The sequence below is a fragment of the Fonsecaea monophora genome (assembly GCF_001642475.1).
Source record: "Fonsecaea monophora strain CBS 269.37 chromosome Unknown Scaff100, whole genome shotgun sequence".
Classification (NCBI taxonomy): Eukaryota; Fungi; Ascomycota; class Eurotiomycetes; order Chaetothyriales; family Herpotrichiellaceae; genus Fonsecaea; species Fonsecaea monophora.
Window position 1 is genome coordinate 93,679 of NW_019174031.1, and position 20,274 is coordinate 113,952.

General features: G+C 50.4%; 8 protein-coding genes across 8 annotated transcripts; 5 read left to right on the forward strand and 3 right to left on the reverse strand.

Annotated features, from left to right (window-relative positions):
* Positions 1 to 161: 161 nt before the first annotated feature.
* AYO21_09736 (hypothetical protein) lies at positions 162 to 1,849 on the reverse strand (the record flags this gene model as incomplete). Its single annotated transcript, XM_022659665.1, has 7 exons — positions 162 to 399; positions 453 to 530; positions 584 to 978; positions 1,032 to 1,055; positions 1,105 to 1,240; positions 1,290 to 1,625; positions 1,683 to 1,849. 7 exons carry the CDS (start codon positions 1,847 to 1,849, stop codon positions 162 to 164), a joined length of 1,374 nt encoding a protein of 457 aa, XP_022508061.1.
* Positions 1,850 to 2,385: 536 nt separating this feature from the next.
* Positions 2,386 to 3,072, forward strand: AYO21_09737 (hypothetical protein; the record flags this gene model as incomplete). The annotated part of the gene is made up of 3 exons (XM_022659666.1): positions 2,386 to 2,424; positions 2,473 to 2,529; positions 2,587 to 3,072. 3 exons carry the CDS (start codon positions 2,386 to 2,388, stop codon positions 3,070 to 3,072), a joined length of 582 nt encoding a protein of 193 aa, XP_022508062.1.
* A 272-nt stretch (positions 3,073 to 3,344) lies between these two features.
* AYO21_09738 (hypothetical protein) lies at positions 3,345 to 3,859 on the reverse strand (the record flags this gene model as incomplete). The annotated part of the gene is made up of 3 exons (XM_022659667.1): positions 3,345 to 3,524; positions 3,579 to 3,641; positions 3,704 to 3,859. 3 exons carry the CDS (start codon positions 3,857 to 3,859, stop codon positions 3,345 to 3,347), a joined length of 399 nt encoding a protein of 132 aa, XP_022508063.1.
* Positions 3,860 to 4,513: 654 nt separating this feature from the next.
* On the forward strand, positions 4,514 to 5,585 carry AYO21_09739 (hypothetical protein; the record flags this gene model as incomplete). The annotated part of the gene is made up of 3 exons (XM_022659668.1): positions 4,514 to 4,618; positions 4,682 to 5,038; positions 5,091 to 5,585. The coding sequence occupies 3 exons, from the start codon at positions 4,514 to 4,516 to the stop codon at positions 5,583 to 5,585; spliced, it is 957 nt and encodes a 318-aa protein (XP_022508064.1).
* Positions 5,586 to 5,996: 411 nt separating this feature from the next.
* Positions 5,997 to 9,120, forward strand: AYO21_09740 (hypothetical protein; the record flags this gene model as incomplete). Its single annotated transcript, XM_022659669.1, has 8 exons — positions 5,997 to 6,571; positions 6,621 to 6,789; positions 7,475 to 7,965; positions 8,021 to 8,156; positions 8,207 to 8,230; positions 8,284 to 8,756; positions 8,812 to 8,846; positions 8,903 to 9,120. 8 exons carry the CDS (start codon positions 5,997 to 5,999, stop codon positions 9,118 to 9,120), a joined length of 2,121 nt encoding a protein of 706 aa, XP_022508065.1.
* A 1,218-nt stretch (positions 9,121 to 10,338) lies between these two features.
* On the forward strand, positions 10,339 to 12,310 carry AYO21_09741 (hypothetical protein; the record flags this gene model as incomplete). Its single annotated transcript, XM_022659670.1, has 5 exons — positions 10,339 to 10,693; positions 10,747 to 11,080; positions 11,134 to 11,660; positions 11,730 to 11,890; positions 11,945 to 12,310. 5 exons carry the CDS (start codon positions 10,339 to 10,341, stop codon positions 12,308 to 12,310), a joined length of 1,743 nt encoding a protein of 580 aa, XP_022508066.1.
* Positions 12,311 to 14,679: 2,369 nt separating this feature from the next.
* AYO21_09742 (hypothetical protein) lies at positions 14,680 to 16,380 on the forward strand (the record flags this gene model as incomplete). The annotated part of the gene is made up of 1 exon (XM_022659671.1): positions 14,680 to 16,380. The coding sequence occupies one exon, from the start codon at positions 14,680 to 14,682 to the stop codon at positions 16,378 to 16,380; it is 1,701 nt and encodes a 566-aa protein (XP_022508067.1).
* Positions 16,381 to 16,660: 280 nt separating this feature from the next.
* On the reverse strand, positions 16,661 to 18,762 carry AYO21_09743 (hypothetical protein; the record flags this gene model as incomplete). The annotated part of the gene is made up of 5 exons (XM_022659672.1): positions 16,661 to 17,528; positions 17,598 to 18,211; positions 18,266 to 18,411; positions 18,464 to 18,544; positions 18,597 to 18,762. The coding sequence occupies 5 exons, from the start codon at positions 18,760 to 18,762 to the stop codon at positions 16,661 to 16,663; spliced, it is 1,875 nt and encodes a 624-aa protein (XP_022508068.1).
* Positions 18,763 to 20,274: the final 1,512 nt, after the last annotated feature.

Consider the following 20,274-nt stretch of genomic DNA (forward strand, 5'->3'; position numbering starts at 1 on the left):
TTTTGCCTGTTCTAGGGTCGACCGGTTCTTTAATTTCAAAAGCCCAGATCAGCTTCGCGACGATTCGCCATTGATTGCGCTCGGCCAAGTGGACACCAGGGCACATTCGACGGCCAGCCCCGTATCCATAGTGATGTACATCAATGTTAGCGGAAAGGACGTCAACGGGAGGAGGTAAACTTATCTCTCAATTTATAGTCCGCGCTCCCGGCATAGTCATTCGCCAATTTGTGGTGATTTATGTATCGGTCGGGATTGAATTGGAACGGGTCATCGTATCCTTCTCTTTCCATGTGGTGGACAGCCCAGATAGGAAGAAAGACCGTCGAGCCCTTGGGGATGAACATGCCTTCATACCAATCATCTTCGGCAGTGCTGCGAGGGAGGCCCGTTGCCACACTAGTTTTAGATCAGCGGAGATATCGTGGGGCAGAATGAGACATTCTACTCACGCCGGCCGCCATCTCATACCCTCCTTTACGATTGAGTTCACATAGGGCAGCCGGGAAAAGTCCGACCACTCAGGCATCCTTCATTCACGTCAGTTTCGATCTTAACAGAGGCTGCTTCTCAGAAGTCTCACCGTTGGCTTCCGCAGACATCAACCATTTGCTTGTATGCCTTCTCTTGAACCCATGGATTCTTGGCCAGTGCTAGAATCATGGTTAACATGGAGGACGAGGTTGTCTCGGCTCCCCCTTCTACCAACTCTCCGAAGAGCTGGTCCAAGGCGTGTTGTGACATGGGGAAGCCTTTCTTGTTATACTCGTCGAGGAGTCTGTCTGCAAGAGACACTCGATGGTCACCTCTAGCACGGCGCTCGTCAACCAGGCGTCGAGCTTTTGTCCAAATGTCGTGCATGCCTTTTCCAGCCGTCCGTGCGCGTCTCTTCCAGAATGCAAATCGCTCTGGCACTAACTTCAGGAAGGGGTACTCGTCGACTGGGGGATTTGCCCCTGGCTCGAGGGCTTCTCCAAACTATTCGTGTTGGTCAGTCAATGTTTGGCCAGGAGAAGGGCACCGAGGCTTACCAAGTTGAGAGCATCATAGACAGCCTATATCGATTAGCCAGTGTGTGGTCGAGGTACAGTGTCAGGGACTCACATGACCCCAGAAGTTCTCAAATGTAGGGCCTCTATGCCCGTAGATCAAAATACATGCAATGGATGAAGTAGTCCGTCGGACATGGTTGTAGAAATTCTCGGGTCCCGTCAAAAGCTGATGGGTCAAGACAGTGACCCTGCTGGCGGTCAGAGATGCCACGAATACTTTGTCCGCCTTGCACTTACTCGGCATCTTGCACCTTTGCAGCACTCTCATCTAAGATCCTAGGCTTCTCCGGGTTAAACCACGATGACTTGGTTTCGGACAAACCCATACTCACCGAGAAATTGTGGGTTGCGATCCGACGCTTCTCCTTTGTCTCTACCGTGTTTGGGGCAAACACAATGCTGTCGCCAGAAGTGATGATATCGGCAACATAATTCTTGGGCCGTTCAGCATATATTAACCCTTTCTTGTCCCAGAGCTCATGGATGGCCTTCTTGTCACAAACAACAATCACATTTCGAGGGCCGAACTTGAGGGAGTAAACTCCTCCATACTGCAGACTCCACTCCTTGAACCTGGACACTTGCTGTGAGTGACAAGTATTAGGTATGAATGTTAGGCAGAGATCTCACTGCTTGTAAAGTCCGGTGACGGGGACCTGGTGCAGATTCCCGAGCAATGGTAAGGTTGGAGGTCCTGGTGGCATACGAGGGTCACGTCTGCCAATCCGCAATATCTTGAAAAGACCGGCAACGACAATGGCCACTACGCCAAGATGAAAGAGAGTGATTTCGAACATCCTTGGGGTGAATTGACCTTGCCAAGGCCTTCAACAGTAATAAGGTAGAGTAAAATGCAAGGAGTGCTGATAATAAATGCTTCCGAACTAGCTCAATGGATTGGAAGTAATTCATGATATAAGTATAAGGCCCGCCCAAAGGCTCTGTGCATTCTAAGGTCATCATGCTTGCATTTACCCACAACCAGATTATGGCAAGCGGTTGAATTCAGCGGTATGTTATCGGGCGGTCCTGACGGTCAGTGCTATATCGCACCCTGCGGGAGTTTCACGGTCGCGGGGGATTTACATCTCAAATGTGGGGAGCCATTCGGGCGGTCAGATCTCACGGACAACAAACAGGAGCATCATTTACAGCTCATATATCCAATGGCCCGTAGGACTTGTTATGTAAGAAAGATATAATATTAGGATGGATTCACAGCAGTGGCATATTCACCTGCTTCCTGTCATTCCTATATAGACACACAAGGGCAAAAGACAAGACGCTTGCTCGATACATTCATATTCCGCGTTGAAGGCTATCCGCGATTGCAATGGCTGCCAACAACTCCAACGAAGGATGGTATGACGAGGTAACATTATCCTCCACAGAATGATGGCGCAGCTCTGACAAAAGATAGACGGCTTACTCGACGCCCGAGGACGCCTTAAAGAAGATGACATTTCCCCCCAGCAAAGTACTCTTTTCCTCGTCTCAAGATAGAGTCTTCTTTATTCTGACCGAAACCCTTTAGTTGCACAAACCGGAGCTGTATCAAGAAGAGCAGGAGATCCTGAACCACATCTGCGGCTGGTCCCACGTGATGAACAAGCTCTTTAATCAGTCCATCGAGCCTGGGCGGCCTTTCTACGACTTTGACGACGCCATGACATACGATATCTACGGTTTCACCCCTCGAGGCGGGATGTTGGAGCACTACAACCAGACGTTCCACTATTTCTCCAACTCGAGATTCGAAATGAAGGACCTGGAGCCTGTGGCGACGTCCAAGACCTCGGGGTACATCACCATGATGCAGCGCCTAGTGGGTGGCACATCTGATGACGGTATCAAGTTCGAGATGACATACCGTATCACTTATATTCTTGCAAAGATTGACGGAGCTTGGAAGTTTGTTCATGAGCATGTTTCTTTCCCGGTTGAAATGTCAACCATGAAGGCCGATCCCACATGCACCATCGATCCCCTCAAGGCTTTTAAAGGTATCGCCAGCCAGTAGCCACGAGTGCAGCTGGACAACAAGTACATAGGTCTAGGGGACTGATAAAGTCACCTAACATTGTCACAAAGTCATGACCATTTATTAGAGACTGCAGTAATCTATTCACTCTTGTCCAAGTGCCGTCTCCAAGCCCCTGGGCAGGATGCCGTCTGTGGCCTCTGGAATCGGTAAACCCTGGCCGAAGATCAAATTGTCATATCCGATCATGAAGTGGACTGGTCTAGCGAGCCAGTTGCACTCGTCACCTGTAATCGACAGTCAGGGATTGATTAACGCGAGCGGGGCGTTGACTTGCTGTTCATCTTTTCGACGTATTCTGGGCTCGAAAAGAACGCTGCTGCATCCTCAATGGATGAGACCAGAATTTCACTACAACCGTCATACTCCAATAGTTCCATTCCCTCGATCAGAGTCTTTGCCGCTTCCTTGCACTTAGGAAGTGCATGGAACTGATCGTCCAGTCGGTCAAAAGCTTCAACTTTGGGAAGTCATTCTCTACTCACTTGAGTATATCGTTTGATGTTGAGCGCAAATGCTTTTGATGCCACGGCCAGATCCGCGTGCACCTTGAGACACAAAGCAGTGAGCACGGAGCACATCTATTGGATAGGAGATAGATCAAGCTCACCGTTTCCCAATGCCTGTGGAAATCCTCATGACTGATGTCGGGTCTTTTCGAGAAGAAGAAGCTCAACTTTACGTACGGTTGGTAGTTGGGCTTGGAGTTTGGGGATAGCTGCTTCAGGGCAAAGTTATGCTGAATAGGAAAAGAAGGCGTCGACATCATTCACAAGTCCCGAGGGTTGTTGGAATTGAAAACATTGGATTGATTGTAGCTCGAACGGAGAAGAGCTTGAAGATGATTCATCCAGATATCTATAGAATACCCTGAGCGGCCCATCTTCGGTACATGTCAGCATATCCAACATGGGAATGACTGAAGCTTCTTCGGGATATATATTCAGCGCGTCGCACTCCCTGATAGAGCAGCAGGAAAGCAAACACCCACTGTAAGGATGAAAAATGCGAGTCCTCACAAGGATCCCATCCAGTTCTGCCTGACTTGACTTGGATGGCAGAGCACTTACGAACAGAACTATTTCTTTTGTCGCCTTGGCCATTGATCTCCGCGCCTGAAGTGCTGCGCGGGTGGTTCTCGGGTGGTTTGAAACTTGTGAAATTGCGCCGAAACGCGTCGTTGCTGATCTAGGTCTGACAGGGAGACGAACATCGTGTAAATTATGTTATGGTGCCTATAAGAGGTGTTTACAACAGATTTGTCTATAATTCACATCGGCATGCTACGAACAATGACAAGCAAGATGGAATATACCAGGTTTGTAGTGGATATCATCGTACTGAGCACCAATGGCTAACTCGCCAATAACTTAGACTTGGGACCTCAGGTCTAAAAATCTCGAAAATCATTCTCGGAGCCATGTCATTTGGCAGTTCAACATGGGAAAAATGGGTGCTGGATGAGGATGAGTCTCTGCCTATCCTGGAACATGCATATAAAAGCGGCATAAACACATGGGATACGGTAGGCTCGCTCGCTGACGGATGGTAGCATCAGAAAGAGAGACTTGCTCACCTTGCGATGCAGGCCGACTTCTACTCTCATGGAGAAAGCGAAAGAATCATAGGCAAGGCGCTTCGGACGTTCAATATCCCGCGGCAGAATGTTACAATCTTGACAAAGTGCTACTTCGGCGTGAGCCACGATGGCAGTCAGCTACCTCTGACGGAATGTACTGTCAATGACGGGGCCATGGTGAATCGCGTTGGCCTCAGCCGCAAGCACATTCTCGATGCGGTCGATGCAAGCGTGGAACGCCTAGGCACGTACATCGACGTCCTCCAGATTCACAGATTGGACCGAGACACCGAAATGGAAGAGATCATGAGCGCGCTGAATGATGTGGTGCAGTCAGGCAAAGTGAGATATATCGGCGCAAGCAGCGTTCGTCTTCCCTAGCTCGTGCTGCACAAGTTACTTTCTAATTCCAAAGCAGATGGCGGCGTGGGAGTTTCAGCGCATGCAGAATATTGCTGAAAGGCGCGGCTGGCATCGCTTCATTAGCATGCAAAACTACCTCAACCTGCTTTATCGAGAAGAAGAGCGGGAGATGATTCCATACTGTAAAGCTACGGGCGTGGGCATCATTCCTTGGTCTCCGGTGGCTCGGGGCGTGCTTGCACGGCCTTGGAAGTCCGCAAAGACTGTCCGCGAAAAGACTGACGCCTACCTGTCGGCGCTGGTCAGTAAAGAGAACGAAAGGGACAACGCTGTGGTCGATCGCGTTGAACAGGTGGCAATGAAAAGGGGTGTTCCAATGGCAGCAGTCGCAACAGCTTGGGTATTGAGTAAGGGTGCAAATCCTATACTCGGGCTTTCGTCCAAAGAAAGAATTGACCAGGCCATTGAAGCAGTGAGCCTGAAGCTTTCAGATGAGGAAATTAGCTACTTAGAGGCGCCGTACCAACCCAAGCACGTCTCCGGGTATTGAATGAAGGGGGAAAATGCTGTTTGTGTGATTAGCGCTCGAGGAAGAGGCTTGGGAAATCCCATGGCTGGGGATAAAGAAGATAACATGTCACTTGGAGCGTCTATTGAGTGCTTACGCGCATGCACCTGTCCGTATGAGACAGCGGAAGTCAAAAGACACGACCATGTAAAGGGGAGTTGATGTAGATAGTACTGCCGAACACTCAGACTTCAGCGGAATCACACCGTTCCACCTTCATCTCTCGGATGATCTTACCTCAGTCCGACCGTGCTTCGGTATCCCGCCAAAGGTTCAAGATGACTTCTGTTGGCTGCCTGGTGTCCCTAGTCCTCTACCCGTTTAAATATAGAGAGCACTCCAGCATTTTACACCGAATAGGAGACCCCAACTCAGCAGTACCACCGTGTCGAAATGACATCCTTTACTGGAAAGGTCGTGACTGTTACCGGCGCTGCGTCAGGGATGGGATTGGCAACTGCTAAGCTCCTGTACTCTAGAGGGGTTCTGTTGTCGCTCGCAGACATTCGAAAAGATCGCTTAGACGAGGTTTTATCACAGATTACAGGATCGAACCAATGTCCCGACAACACCAACATCTTGACCTTCGGCGTTGACATCAGAAAGAGCGAAGAGGTTGACAGCTGGATCGACGCAACCGTGAAGCACTTTGGGCGACTGGACGGTGCTGCCAACGTTGCTGGAGTTTTGGGAAAGTCATTTGGGACAGGTAGCTTGACAGAGATCGACGACCAGGAGTTCGACTTCATCACCGGTGTCAATTTCAAGGGCCTATTCAATTGCCTACGGGCTGAATTGAGAGTCATATCCAAAGGGGGAAGTATAGTTAATGCATCAAGCTCGACTGGCTTGGAGGGCCATCCCAAAAACTCTGTCTACTCGGCAACAAAGCATGCTGTGATCGGCTTGACCAAGAGTGCTGCGAGGGAGTTTGGCGAACAAGGTATACGAGTGAATTGCGTGGCTCCGTGAGTTCGATTTCACCGCCCACCATTCGGTAGTGGCTAAATCCTACAGGGGTACCATCAAGACACCGATGGTGACGGCTGTTGGTGGGTTGGACAAGGACAATATGTCTTCAGTTTTCGCCCGAGTGCCACTGAAGCGAATGGGTGAAGCAGATGAGGCCGCAAAGGCGTTCGTTTTCTTACTGAGCGGCGAGTCCAGCTACATGACTGGAGCGACGGTAGTAGTGGATGGAGGTTTGTTATGCTAGCCTGCTAGCCGTGCATAGAGAAGTACTCCAAACATAGAGATCAATCGCAGCACAAGAGTGCCATTGGGGTCTAAGAGAACTGCGCGGTTACTTTTGTTAAGCCGGAATCTATGTACGATGGTGTCGACTCTCTGCCCGCCCTCTCTGGTCGTCCACAGCCCCCTAGCTCATGAATGCTATTACGGGCCAATGTCGAATCAAACTTCTCGTCGATATATTTGGGTGGCTTACCAACCGTCCTGGCGGCAAGGTTACCTGATAGATGCAGCATGTCTGCAGCATTTGATCGCGCAAGATCAAATTATCCTCCCCCGCTATTCTCTTTCCCTGCTGAATTTCAACGGGTGGAGACAATCAATTCGGCTACAGCGTTGAAAGGTGGAGCAAACCAATAGAAATTACCCCGATTACTTGGCCGGGTTAACTTGATGAGATGGCCAAATCGCCCGAGAACGAACCTCATTCCTTTCATATCGGGTCTCCTGTGGCAAGTCGGAGAATGGCTCGGAGTAGCCCCCTCGGGGCCTCCAGATGTGACAGCAGTTATGGTGTTGGTGATGCGCGAGGCGGACCCTTAGCAGCTTTACTATTACTGCCAGCGAAGAGATTTGACACTGAATTGGATCTCTCTTAACGCAACCAACACTTCCTGCAGCTTGGTTTCGAGCTCAACATGATCACAATGGCGGACACACCAATCTGGTCGAAGCCTTACCTCTGGGCGGCGGTCGTCGTCGTCGTTCTCGCCATCTATCGTCTCTTGCAGGTCGGCAAACGCGACCCTCGAATGCCCCCAGGTCCGCCCACGGTTCCAATTCTAGGAAATGCTCACCAGATTCCTCGCACAGGCCTCTACAAGCAGTTTCGAGAGTGGGCCAAGGAATACGGACCAATCTTCAGTCTCAAACTTGGACCTTCGAATGTCGTTGTTCTGTGCGATCGAAAGGCGATCCATAAGCTTCTCGTCGAGAAAGGCGCCATTTACTCGGACCGTCCAGAGACTTATGTTGGCCAGCTTCTGACCAAGGGTGATCACCTGGCGGTCTCGCAGATGGATCCTCTCTGGAGAGAAAAGAGAAAGGTCATCGCGCACAACTTCTCACCTAAGCCACTGGACGAGAAGCATTTCCGAGTTCAGGAGGCAGAGTAATCATATTTCCCCTTACTGAGAAGTTGACCCAAGACTAATGCGCATCCTCAGGGCTACGATCCTCATGAACAACCTCTTGACAACCCCGGAAGACTTCTACAGGCAGATCAGGAGATACACGGCATCTGTAGTGAGCTCAATCACGTATGGGTATCGTGGCGAAACTCCGGACTCATTCTGGGCCAAAGTAGGTGACATGATACATTTTCGAGTGTGTCCACTAATGGTACTTTATAGGGCGTCTATGATGTGATGGACAAGGTAAAGCAACAATCCTGGCGTCATTCTCAGGTCATCTCTAACCTTTTACTTAGTGGACGGCTGCTATGGAACCTGGGGCTAACCCTCCAGTGGATGAATTCAAATTTCTCCGGTACATACCCATGTCGATGGCATTCTGGAAACGTCGGGCTGTCGAGGCTGGTTCTGTGATGGATAGTGTTTGGGGAGAGGCACGCCGCCGGATCGACGAGAGACGGGCTAAGGGCGAGCGACGAAATTGCATCATCGACACTCTGCTGGACGAGTACGAAAAGAAGGGAATGCCATTCTCCAAGCATGGCTTCGACAACCTGATGGGTGAGCTGGTCGAAGGCGGTGCAGATACAACGGCAGCTCAGCTTCTTACCTTGGTCCTCGCTTTTGGTCTCTACCCGGAAGTTCAGCAGAAGGCACGAAGAGAAATTGATGCTGTTTGTGGCACTGAGAGAGCTCCCCTCTGGTCCGACTTTGACCGACTACCGTACATCAACTGCATTGTGAAGGAAGGCATGAGATGGCGCCCAGTGTACGCTTACCCGTTGATCCTCGCTAGCACACTTTGACTGACCTATCTCTCACAGGGCTGTCTCAGCACTACCTCACAGGGCACGGGAAGGTTCGTGATGCAGTCGATACTGAAGGAGGTGAGCTCCGTAGCTGACACAGTAACAGACGATGTTTACGAGGGCATGTTGATCCCCAAGGATTCGACCGTCTTCCTCCCCACATGGGCCATCCATCACTCTCCCGAAATCTACCCTGATCCGGAAACCTTTAACCCAGATAGATATCTCCATCACCACAAGCTAGCTAGCGACTATGCTGGAAGTCCTGACTGGGCAAACCGAGATAAGTTCATCTCTCCCTACGCAACGACCTTGAGAGACTAACTTCATCTTTACATCATTATAACTATGGTGCTGGTCGACGTGTCTGCCCAGGTATGCATCTTGCCGAGCGCAATATGTGGCGCATCGCAGCAAAACTCCTCTGGGCCTTTGACTTCTCCGAGTATGTAGATCCTCGGACTGGAGTTAAGGTGCCCTTGGATCCCGATGCGTATAACCCAGGGATTCTTCAAGCGCCGTTGCCTTTTAAGATCGCTATCAAACCCCGAAGTGAGAAACATGTTCAGCGAATTCAACAAGAGATGTCGGACGCACTGGAATTTTTGAAACAGTACAGCTGAACAGGCTAAAGAACAGCGATCCGGAAATCCTCCGGGAAATGGGATTGATACCATAGTTGTACGACCGCTGAATGAATGTGAAATAGAGGACACTTATCTTAGGTGGTAACAAATAAACCATACTTTCGTCATGCCAACATGACTGCTATCTTGAATACATAAGATGTAGATACTCAAACATCTATTGGTGTCAAGCAAACGAAAATATTGTTTAGGATCAACGACAGATGTGATCTCCGAGCCTCGTAGCACTGCTGGCGAATAATGTGCAGGTCACCTCTACATTCTGAATGACCTTCTCCCCTGGTTCAGGAGCTCTCCAGTGACCAGAGGTTATCCGACCTTGTATACTATGGCCAGATGCGATTGGGAATCCACACACGCGAAAAAGACCTGTTAAGTGAATACCAGAACGACATTCGTCAATTATCACCTTTATCCAGTCTCGATCAGCACATATCACCAAGGTTTTCCGAGGTTTTCCGAGATTCTTTCAGGAGGATATAATTTTCAGTCTCCCGAGTACAGCGGTTGATCTTGGTCACGTTGACAGTTGCCCATATAGAATGTTCAGCCCTGGCGGAGCACGGGTCAACCAGGGCGGCAGACTTTCAATGACCTGAACAGACCTTACTCATACTTGTTAAAGATCTTCAGGCACATATTGACCGCTGGAGCCGTAGTAGGCAGTGTAGCAAGAAGATGGAGCCGTTATCTGCCCGTTATCAACCCGTGGGTAAGATGTCTGTGCTCTTTCACAGTCCGACTCCAAGCGTAACAAGTGAATGGGGTGGGCCTCTTCTCCCTTGAAGCTGTATATAATGTACCTTTGCGACAAGCGAATCGCTGAGCATCTCCAGATTGTCTCGTTTCGGCCCATCATCGCTCGGATTGCCAGTACTGAGCGTCCCGTTGTAGAATGGCTCGTTCCCGAATTGGGGACCCCGCGGTCCTGTCGGTGGATCTCCAAGGCTGGGGAGCCCCCGGCCTCAGCCTCAGATATGCTCCGTCTAAGACTTGGGGCTGTCAAGACAGGAGACCAAATCCATTTAAAGATGCGACTTCTTCCCTTGGGGCTGGTTTGACGGCGTACGCGTACTTTCCAACCTCACACCCAGGCTGTAGCATTGGTGACAAGATGTTGCGACTCACGCGGTATAATATCTTGATTGTTTGTGCTGCTTGCCTTGGCGCATACTCCTACGGCTTTTCTTATGCCGTCTTTGTCACTTCCATTGGAGAACCTGGATTTTTCAGTTATTTTGAATTGGACCGTGGGTTGATACGGACTGCATACCTGTCGTGTTTAGCTAATCTGTGCCTGTAGCAACCTCGGACTACACCGCTACTTTGATCGGAGCTATCAGTGGGCTCTTCTGTGCCGGAGCTGCCTTTGGAGCCATCATACAATCCTACACGAGTGACAAGTATGGCCGACGAAAAGCCCTCGCCTTCGGCGGCGCCATCTCAGTGGTTGGCTCTGCGGTTGTGGCTGGCTCTATCAACATCCCCATGTTATTCGTCTTTCGATTCATCACTGGCCTAGGAGTAGGCCAACTGCTGGCTCTGGTCCCGTTGTACGTGGCAGAGGTCGCACCACCCCATCGTCGAGGCCTTCTCAGTGCACTTGTTGGGGTTGGATTCTCTTTAGGTTATCTCAGGTATTGAACCTCGCCGATGGAAGTGTGGAATCCTCTTCTGATTTTCTCTGCAGCTCCGCGTGGATTGGTTACGGCACGTACTTTACCACAAACAACACACTTCAATGGCGTATGCCTCTTTGTTTAGCTCCACTGGCTCCTCTAGGGCTGGTGATTGTCTGCTACTGGATCCCTGAATCTCCCAGATGGTCGGTTTGGGTAGGCCACGATGCAGAGGCATGGAAAACAATTCAGAAAGTGCATCACGACCCCAATGACCCGCGAGATGCAGCTGCATACGCGGAATTCATCCAAATCAAGAGACAAGTGGCACATGACAAGGAGATGAAAGCATCATTTGTCCGCATGTTCAGCGTTCCGTCATGGAGGAAGCGCACTCTCTTGGCCATCTTGATCATGTTTGCCGTGCAATCATCTGGCTATAACGGGATCACCTCCTACCTGGTTCTCGTCGCTCAATCGGCAGGAATGACGGGTGCGATGCCTCTCCTGATGTACGCCATTTATGTTGTCATTGCAGTCTTTTTCAACTTTGTCAACGCTGCTGTCATTGATCGGGTTGGGCGGAGAAGAATGCTGCGTAAGTACATCTTGTAGAGTCGGATTCCAGGGACGGTGACAGCCGTCGGCTAACGAGTGCTGCAAACAGTCATCGGCATTGTCTGGACCGGATCATGTCTCCTTGCTGCCGCTCTTCTCAGCTGGAAGTATGCGGGTACCTCGCACAAGGCTGGCAACGGTGCTGCAATGTTTTTCTTCATGATGTTTGGACTGGGACTGGGACTGTTCCTTGATCCAACTCAGTTCGTGGTGAGTGGCGTTCCCTCACGTAGAGGCAGGACTGTTGCTGATCAAACGTTTCAGTGGTGCTCCGAGGCATTTCCAACCACCATTCGAGCCAAGGGTCTCACCATTGCCCTGTTCACATACTTTGTCTCGACGGTATTGTACACGGCTCCAGCACCCAAGGCCTTTGCAAATATTGGCTGGAAGTTCTACCTGGTCTTTATTTCCTGTGACGTTGTGTGCTTCGCTATGCTGTACAAATGGCTACCGGAAACAGGCAACTTGACGCTGGAGGAGATAGGTAAGCTGTTTGGGGATGAAGTTGTGACCCACTTTGCCCAAGATGGCAATGGCCTGGTTGAAGTGGACGCTATGGCCGACTTCGATGAGAAATCTATCACAACGCAGATTGAGGAAACAACGACGAGCCACAGTGGAAAGTGATCATGTCACCACCACGAAGTCCAGGAGTAGGGGTGAGGCAGGAAGTGGACGGATTCGAACTTGAAGTTGCTCATGGGAGGTTGTGCACAGTTTGGTAGTAGATGGCTACGTAAGGAGGCAGGGGGCGAATGAGCGGTGAACGAAAGATTCTGTCTCTTCTGTTACCTCATGGTGTGGATAAGTTTTGAGAGTGCATTTGCTGGTGCGATCAAACATGAGACATTTTCATCAAAGAAATGAACAAGTATAGCTTGCATCAAGTAGAACTCCTAAACAGGGTATTGCCGACAAGAGGAGGCCTCAGATTGGTCTCGTACAGTATGAAAAAGGGGAATGTCAGCTGTTGTAACTGCCCGAAGAACGTACAGCCTCATGAGAATGAATCGGTAGTGACGCGGCCAGTCGTGCCCCAGCTTCCCAAACGCCACCCGTCATCGCAGCCTCACAAGCTGAAAAGGCCAGAAACATGTCATGCTAAGTTCTCCAACTTCGCCACTTGGGCACTGCGGCTACAGTAGGTTGTGTCAACATGGCGGTGGTGGGGAATCAGCCCTTGCGGAAAGAAAGGAGCAGACAAAGTATTCGACCACAACCATCACGGTGCTTCTTTGCTAGAGGGTGCTGACCTTGCTGGGCCAAGTGGTAGAGTTCCGATCCTTATCAGAGGATCATATGAGAAAGCTTACAGCGAATAGCTATTTCAGTCGATCTCGCCCGCCGTCAGATTTCCACTGATCAAGCCTGGATAGCCTCCGCACCTGAATGCTTGCCTTTTTACGATCGATCGTGCTACCCATGTTGAACCCGGATGATAGAATAAGTTTCTCTCTATACCCAAGCCCCATCGCCATGCACGTAATTACTCACCAGAACTCAAGATTTTTCGTCCCGCCACAGCGGAGCCGGAGTCTAGACCCAAGATTCAATTCACTTTTTCGATAAATCCATACTAGTCTAAGCCGATTGACCCGCTCCAAGGAATGGTGTGAGCAAATGATAATTTGGCCGCAGATACTAGCCTCTCTTCAGTGGCAGTCTGCATCTACCAATAAAAGTATGATACTTTCCATGTGGTTCCGGAATCTGTACGGGGGACTGTTGTCTATCTGGTAGCGAAGTGGGGTAAAGCCGGGGATCCAGAGAGTCTGGAGAGGTGCCAAGGTGAGCAAGGTCTGTATTTTCTGAATCTCACCCACCTAGTCTTCTCATTGCCGTTGTAACAACAGTCTTGCGATCCCATGTTGTATGTTTGTCTACGATATCTTTGCCCATCGATTTGATCCTATGGCTACTGTGGACAACCAAACCCGGGCTACCGTGAGGTCGGCTCTGGCATGTGATTTGTGTAAAAAGTAAGTGGTGCGCCCCGGTTTCTGCGCGAATACCCCGGAGAGAAGCTCAATGTTGAGAAAGATGCACCGATAGCGGAACCGTAGATGCCCCGGGCTATTCTTCTTCTTCTTCGCACCTCTCCATGTGCCAATGAGAAGCGACTGACTAGAGATTTGTAGGAGAAAGTCCAGATGGTCAGCAACCTCGCCGCCGCCCCGTCAAACCTCGTTACTAACGCGTCCGTGCTACAGTGATCGACAGATTCCATCATGTTCGTTCTGCCGACAGACCTCCAACACCTGTACATATCCTACGGCCCGCTTGAAACCAGGACCCAAATTAGGTGAGTAGGATGTTGACGTGTCATCAGAGGACTGGCCATCTTACGATCAATAAGGCTCTAGCCATCGTCGTCGCTGCGCACGATCATCATACCCTCCGACAAGGCAAGCAGTCATTCAATCTCACTTCTCAAACGCTTCTCAGAATGGTGCGCTCCAGCATCAACCCAGTGGCGGTAGTCACACAGCCTTTGCAGGCGAAGGCGACAGTATACTTTCATCACCGGAAGATTTTTCCATCAATGCCTCGTCAGAGTCTCCCCGCAGCATCACAACCTCCCAGGTGGCAGTCTTGAACTTTGCAAAAGCCATCAGTCTCTCTAGAATCCTGTACCCCTCCCATGAACCTTCTCTTGGCCCGGCACCTGCGCCGAAAGAACGTTCACAACCCGGATTTTTGTTGGTTCTTGCAGGAGCCCAGGAGAACTTGGCGAAGGCGTGCGAAGTGCTTCGTATGTCCATCAAGCAAGCCCAGTCATGGTAAGCAAGGCCCTTCCCCTCGTGTTCACACCCGGATCAGATGGCTGCTTTGTCGTGTATGAGATGAGCTGACCTCCCGGGGCTTACTATAGCATTGATCTCTTTTTTGAGATGGTGGCAGGATTGAAGTCCCTGTCTATCTTTCACCAACCTTCCTTTCCAGACAAGATCCGTGGCATACAAGATCGAAATCATCTCATTGCTCTTTTCGCAGCAATGTTTTCTCTCTCCTCCAGGTTGGCCACGGGGGACAACCTCCCTCCAGGCGAGGACAATCTGGGCATTTCTCACCAAGAACTCCACACTCTCTCTCTACAGTACATCAACTCATCCTTGGAAGCTTGCACAAGTCACGCTCCCCCTCTGTGCCTGCTCCAAGCCATCACCTTAGCGGGTTTCTACAAGCTCGTGAATGGAGTATATGGGCCAGCTTGGAGGCTGGTTGGTGCCGGTGTGCGTATTGCATACGAGCTGCGACTACACTTGATCGATTCCAAAGCATATGAGAAAGTGCCCACCCGCGACAGCGAACTCATGATATGGTCCTCGGACGAAGAGCGGCGTCGTTGCTGGTGGGCTTTATGGGAAATGGATATCTTTTCCTCGACAATCCAGCGTGCACCTACTGCCATTGACTGGAGCGCAAACGAAACATTCCTTCCAGTTGCCGACGAATACTGGTTTACAAACACCTATCAGGCCTCCTGCCTCCTGATTGGGAGTCCCGAAGAACGGTGGAAGAGACTCAAGCAGTCGGGGAATGAAAACTCCACTGCATGGGCACATCTTCTGGGGTCTCTGATGCATGATGGGCGGTTACTGTGCCAGGAAAGCATCAAAGGAATCACCTCGAATATTGACCTGCCAAACGATGTTCCAAGACTTGCACAGTATTACAGTCAGGCCTACAGACTCAAAACACAAGGATTCTCGGATCGGCTTTACAGTCTTGTCAAAGCATACCAAGATGTAAGAAAGAACCTTCCCAGCACGCTGGCCTATCGGGATGAACATCTATCTTTTGCCTTGACCGAAGGCGACGATCCTTACTCAACGCTTCGAACGAGCGCAGGAAAATACTCTGTACAAATGATGAGCGCCTCGGCATCCTTTATGATTTATCAGAATTATGTTTTCGCTGATATCATCGAAGGGCTGAGCCCCCTGTCGTCTTCCCACGCTGGCTACGAGGGATCTGGCAAAGATTCTACATGCAACGAAAGGTCTCTACTCGGCAAAGGGTTCAGAAACTATCTGGAAACAAGCGACATGGTCCTGCGGCTCCTATCAAATTGTCCCGAAGACCATGTTCGTTATGCGAACCCTTACTACGCCAGTACTACGTGGATCGCTGCAGCATTACAAGTATTCAAGAGATTTACATTGCGCGATCATGACTCGACTGTTACGCAACGTCAGTATGACCTCCTGCGCCGATCATATCTTCAATTCAATCAATTTTGGGACACACCAAGTGCCCTGCTGCAAAATCTCGATTCTCTAGAAGCAAGACTCGATTGCCGACACAGAGAACTCGACTTACAGCACAGCAGCGCCAGGACTACTCGGATTGATGATCAACAGTGTCATGATGACACACCTTCTTTCGCAAGCACAGAAACCATGATGGCTTCCGTGTCAGAGGATCAACTTCTCCCCACCTGGTCGGCATTGAAGGGCTCTTTGTGTAACACATCTCAGCCATCAATTAGTGATCCGACCGCTGGCTACCCGGTGCTAATGCCTGACGACGTGGAACTGCCATCTGGTATGGGCACAAAATTTGACTCTTCGTTAAATCAAGGGACTTTCTCGGAAGCATACCCGGACCCCTGGCCAAACGATTTATTTCTGGACAATCTTGTGTGGTATTCATCAGATGTGATGGCGGGCCTCTCTCACGGGTATACTGCATGATAGCGCATTGGTGGTTAGTATCAATTGTATTCTGCACGAATTTTGCGAGGGCGAGGACCGGGTATGGAGAACACTATGGTTGAAGTACCTCATTGATACTTACAAGGAGGGCAATTAATCGGAATCAGGAATTGGGCCCTTGATCATGAACCAGCTTGGGTATATATGGCATGTATCAAATTATGAGCATACAACATTGAAATATCAGCCACGGGTCCAAACTCAACGATAGCCCAAACTGTCTTATCAACAGGAAATCAAAGTGTCAATCTTTGTGGGCTCAGGCAGCGTTGCGGCCAAGTATTGAAACAAACACGTCTGAGAGTTTTCGCTCACATGCATCTTGACCTCCGAGGACGGCTGGAGCTCTCCAAGCGACGAAGCGATCAGGTCGAACCAAGACAACCCCTGAATCTCCAACACCGCGCACCCGCTCCCAGTCATAATAGACGTCCTCCCATTGTTGTCGAAATCCAATGGAATGCACCGCAATGGGAATTCCGAGCTTATCAGAGACACATTTGGCAGCTTCGTACCAGTGCTCTCCTCCAGGGCCCGTGAAAAGAGTGAATGCACCATGCCCGGCGAGATCGACGGTCGACACAGGTTCCGTTGGGATTGTTTTATTGAGCCATACGTGTGGCAGACGACATCCAGGATAAGTACTCTTTTCGTAGTAGAGGATGGGATCTTCGGCGGCGCGCCCGGAATGCCTAAAGGGCTCCGCTTCATCCGCGGCGTACACACCCGGACCGCTATATGTTTGGTTCATTTCCACACCGAGCCCGTGAAATTCGTGGCATGAGTTCGTGATGGCATCCTGCAGCTGACGCCGGCGTTCACTCCCGGTTGTGGTGGGAGCACTTAGTTCGTTGAGGATGGCCTTCCGACCCTCCACATCTGGATGGAGCGCCCCCAGCGCCTCCCAGATCTTGAAATGGTCACGAAACCCGTTGTTCGCCCGCGTGATGATCTGATGGCCGACAGGTTGTCTCTCGATACTATAGGTTGAGAGCAATGAAGGATCGGCGAGGCCGCGATGGACGTACGCAAGCTTCCAGGCTAGATTGAACGCATCTTGAATACATGTGTTGGAACCTAGCCCATTGAAGGGAGGGTGACGGTGGACTGCGTCTCCGAGACAGAACCTGTTTGTGAAATTGTCAAACAACAGTTATCGAGATCCAGGGGAATCGGCTCGTTGAAGCTGGACTCACACGTTTCCCTCAGAGTATTTGACTGCAACAATCTCGTTGATGAACCATTTGGAGATGTCAATAATCTCGGTGGGAGTCTCGTCACCGATGAAATCCCTCACTCTCTGGAGGTATTCCTCCTTGGAGGGTGAGATCTGAGGGTCACAGTCTCGAGTCGGTAGTAAGATAAACATCCACTCATTCCATGGCTTGACCATGCGTACAATCCCCATCTGGCCGAACTCAGGATGCTCCTTGTCAGGCTGCATGACCCAATGCAAGTTTCCTCGTCGATGCTTGACTAAGTGGGATAGATCCGCCTTGACCAACACATTGATTGCCATACCTTGACCTGGTTTGACCGAGAGTGGAAGGTCGAGTTGTTTCACCACTTGGCTGCGTGCTCCGTCAGCCCCCAAGAGGTATTTGGTTCGGATTTGATATTCCAAGGAAGAGAGATTATCCCGCACGTTAGCAGTGATCAGGCCGCTTGCTGGGTCAGTCTCAAAGGAGAGTAATGTCGTATCGAACCTCGTCTTGAAACCTCCTAGGGTGGCGTGGCGCACGAGCACTGGCTCCAGAAGTGTCTGGGGTAGATCTACTGGTGAGCATGGACTGGCGCCTTCATAATCTCCCTAAGATGTCACCGAATTAGAGAACCGGACATGCATGCCATGTACGCAACTGACCTTTCTCGCAGGATCATTGCCCCACGAGTAAATCCGAGCGTATTCTTCGCCAGCCATACTATGGCACCATCGGGTATGAATCATGCAGTCCCCTTTCGACGAGAGATTCTCCAGGTCTTTGTCGAGCCCGATGTCTCTGAGACACTCTTAACCTAACTCAGCCATCACCACTCTTCAGCCTTGGTTTTCGGCACGTACCTAGTGCAGCCATGTTCGTGATGTGGGCGCGAGGAGTGTTGGCTGTCCCCGGAGCATTGCTGATCATGACACCTTTCAGCCCTATCCAAGTCAGCATCGTAGTAGTTCATGGGCGGAGAAGGAACCACTATACCATAGCTCGTCAAGAACGATGCCAGAGCTGCGCCTGCGGGACCTGCACCGACAACCAGGAACTCAGTGTCGAGCGAAGAGTTCCCGGGATTTTGCGCCGACGAAGAAATCCGCCGTATACTATGGGTTGACGGATGATTGATACCAAAAGGACTGCTCGCCTTCATCCGGGCTCTGGGGTTCTTGTTAGCCGTATTTTGCCTGTTCGAGGGCGATAGGATGGCTCCGCGTGAGGTACATATCAAGCGAGAAGGGACACCATTACAAGGCAGTTCTGGACGTTTGAAGAGAAGTGATAAGCCAGTAGGCCTGACAAGAGGGACTCGATCAAAACGCGCGCAACGTAGACTAGCCATCTCGTTCGGTACCTTCACCACCAGCCTTGACTGTCCATCTTCAAATTTACAGATGGGCGCGTCCACATGTTATCCAGCTTGGATTGCGGGGGTATTCTTTCCATCGAGAAGAGGACGGTGATCTTGACTCGAGATCATTGGCTGGGACATTCAAGTTAATCAAAGATAGGCCGAGGCTACGTTAGCAGCCTCATGGGGCATGTGGACTGGGGGTTTCTCCGTGATGGCTCCAAGCACGAAGCTGGTCAGGACGCAAGAAGGGTCCCGTACTACTTCGGAATGGTCAAGTAACTTTTGTACGGACAGAATTTTCTGGGGCGTGAGCCCCCGAAATTGATCCAGGGACGCCAAACAGACGCATGCAGGAGTTTCGTAGGGTACTACCTTTTCATCATAACACCGGCACATGCTATCCCCACATGGTTATACACGTAGCATTCGACATGTAGCTCTGCAATAGCACGCCTTGCGCATGTCTGTGAGAGTCACACTTCCGAAGCTTATGCTAGACTGATGACTCCCTGTCCGTCAATCTCGGATATCATTACAGTGGCGAGCAAAAATCCAAAAAATTGGCAGTTTTGCCGAGGGCATATCGTTGCAATGGCGAGTAGTTCCGCCTACAGCGTAAAAAGCGGTGTGTAAAGAACAGGTCGCCATGCAATAAGTACAGCGTCCTATAATTCATCTATAGGCTTGATAGATTGCTCGTTACTGTATCTCCACGTAAATAGCCTTTTATAACGCGGTAATAATGCCTTCAGGCGGTTCACACCTTCGAAAGGCCCAGGTTATCAGGACCACTATAAGCGCCTAATTAGCCCTTAGAATGCGCCCAATCGACGTCTCGCGAGTGAACAACGTCTCTCCTTCCTTCGTTACTCAACAGCGGTACCGAGACGAGGAGGAATCGCTTAGTTTGGAGCCAGGAGGCGTAGTACGAGGCCGTCCCAGGGCAATCCATTCCGCCGCCATGACTACTATCAACTAATTCATTCAGGATTTCCCAACGGCGTAGAGGGACGAGGTCTGCGATCTCCTCAAGGAAGAGTTTAATATAGAGGTCTATCCTACGACCGCAGGCAGGATCCTGAAAAAGCTCGGCCTTATACGTAAGAGGGTGAACAAGATTAATATTCGGCGTGATGAATCGCTAGTTACAGCGTTCCTAGCTAACATAACCTAGTACTCAGTTAAATAACTTATCTACCTTAACGAGAGTGCCGTAAACGAGAGGACTAGCGATCGTAAATATAGCTGGTCCCTACGAGGAGTACCCTATCGAGTGAGGGCTTCTAATAGGCGGAGCATTCGCTGGAGTAT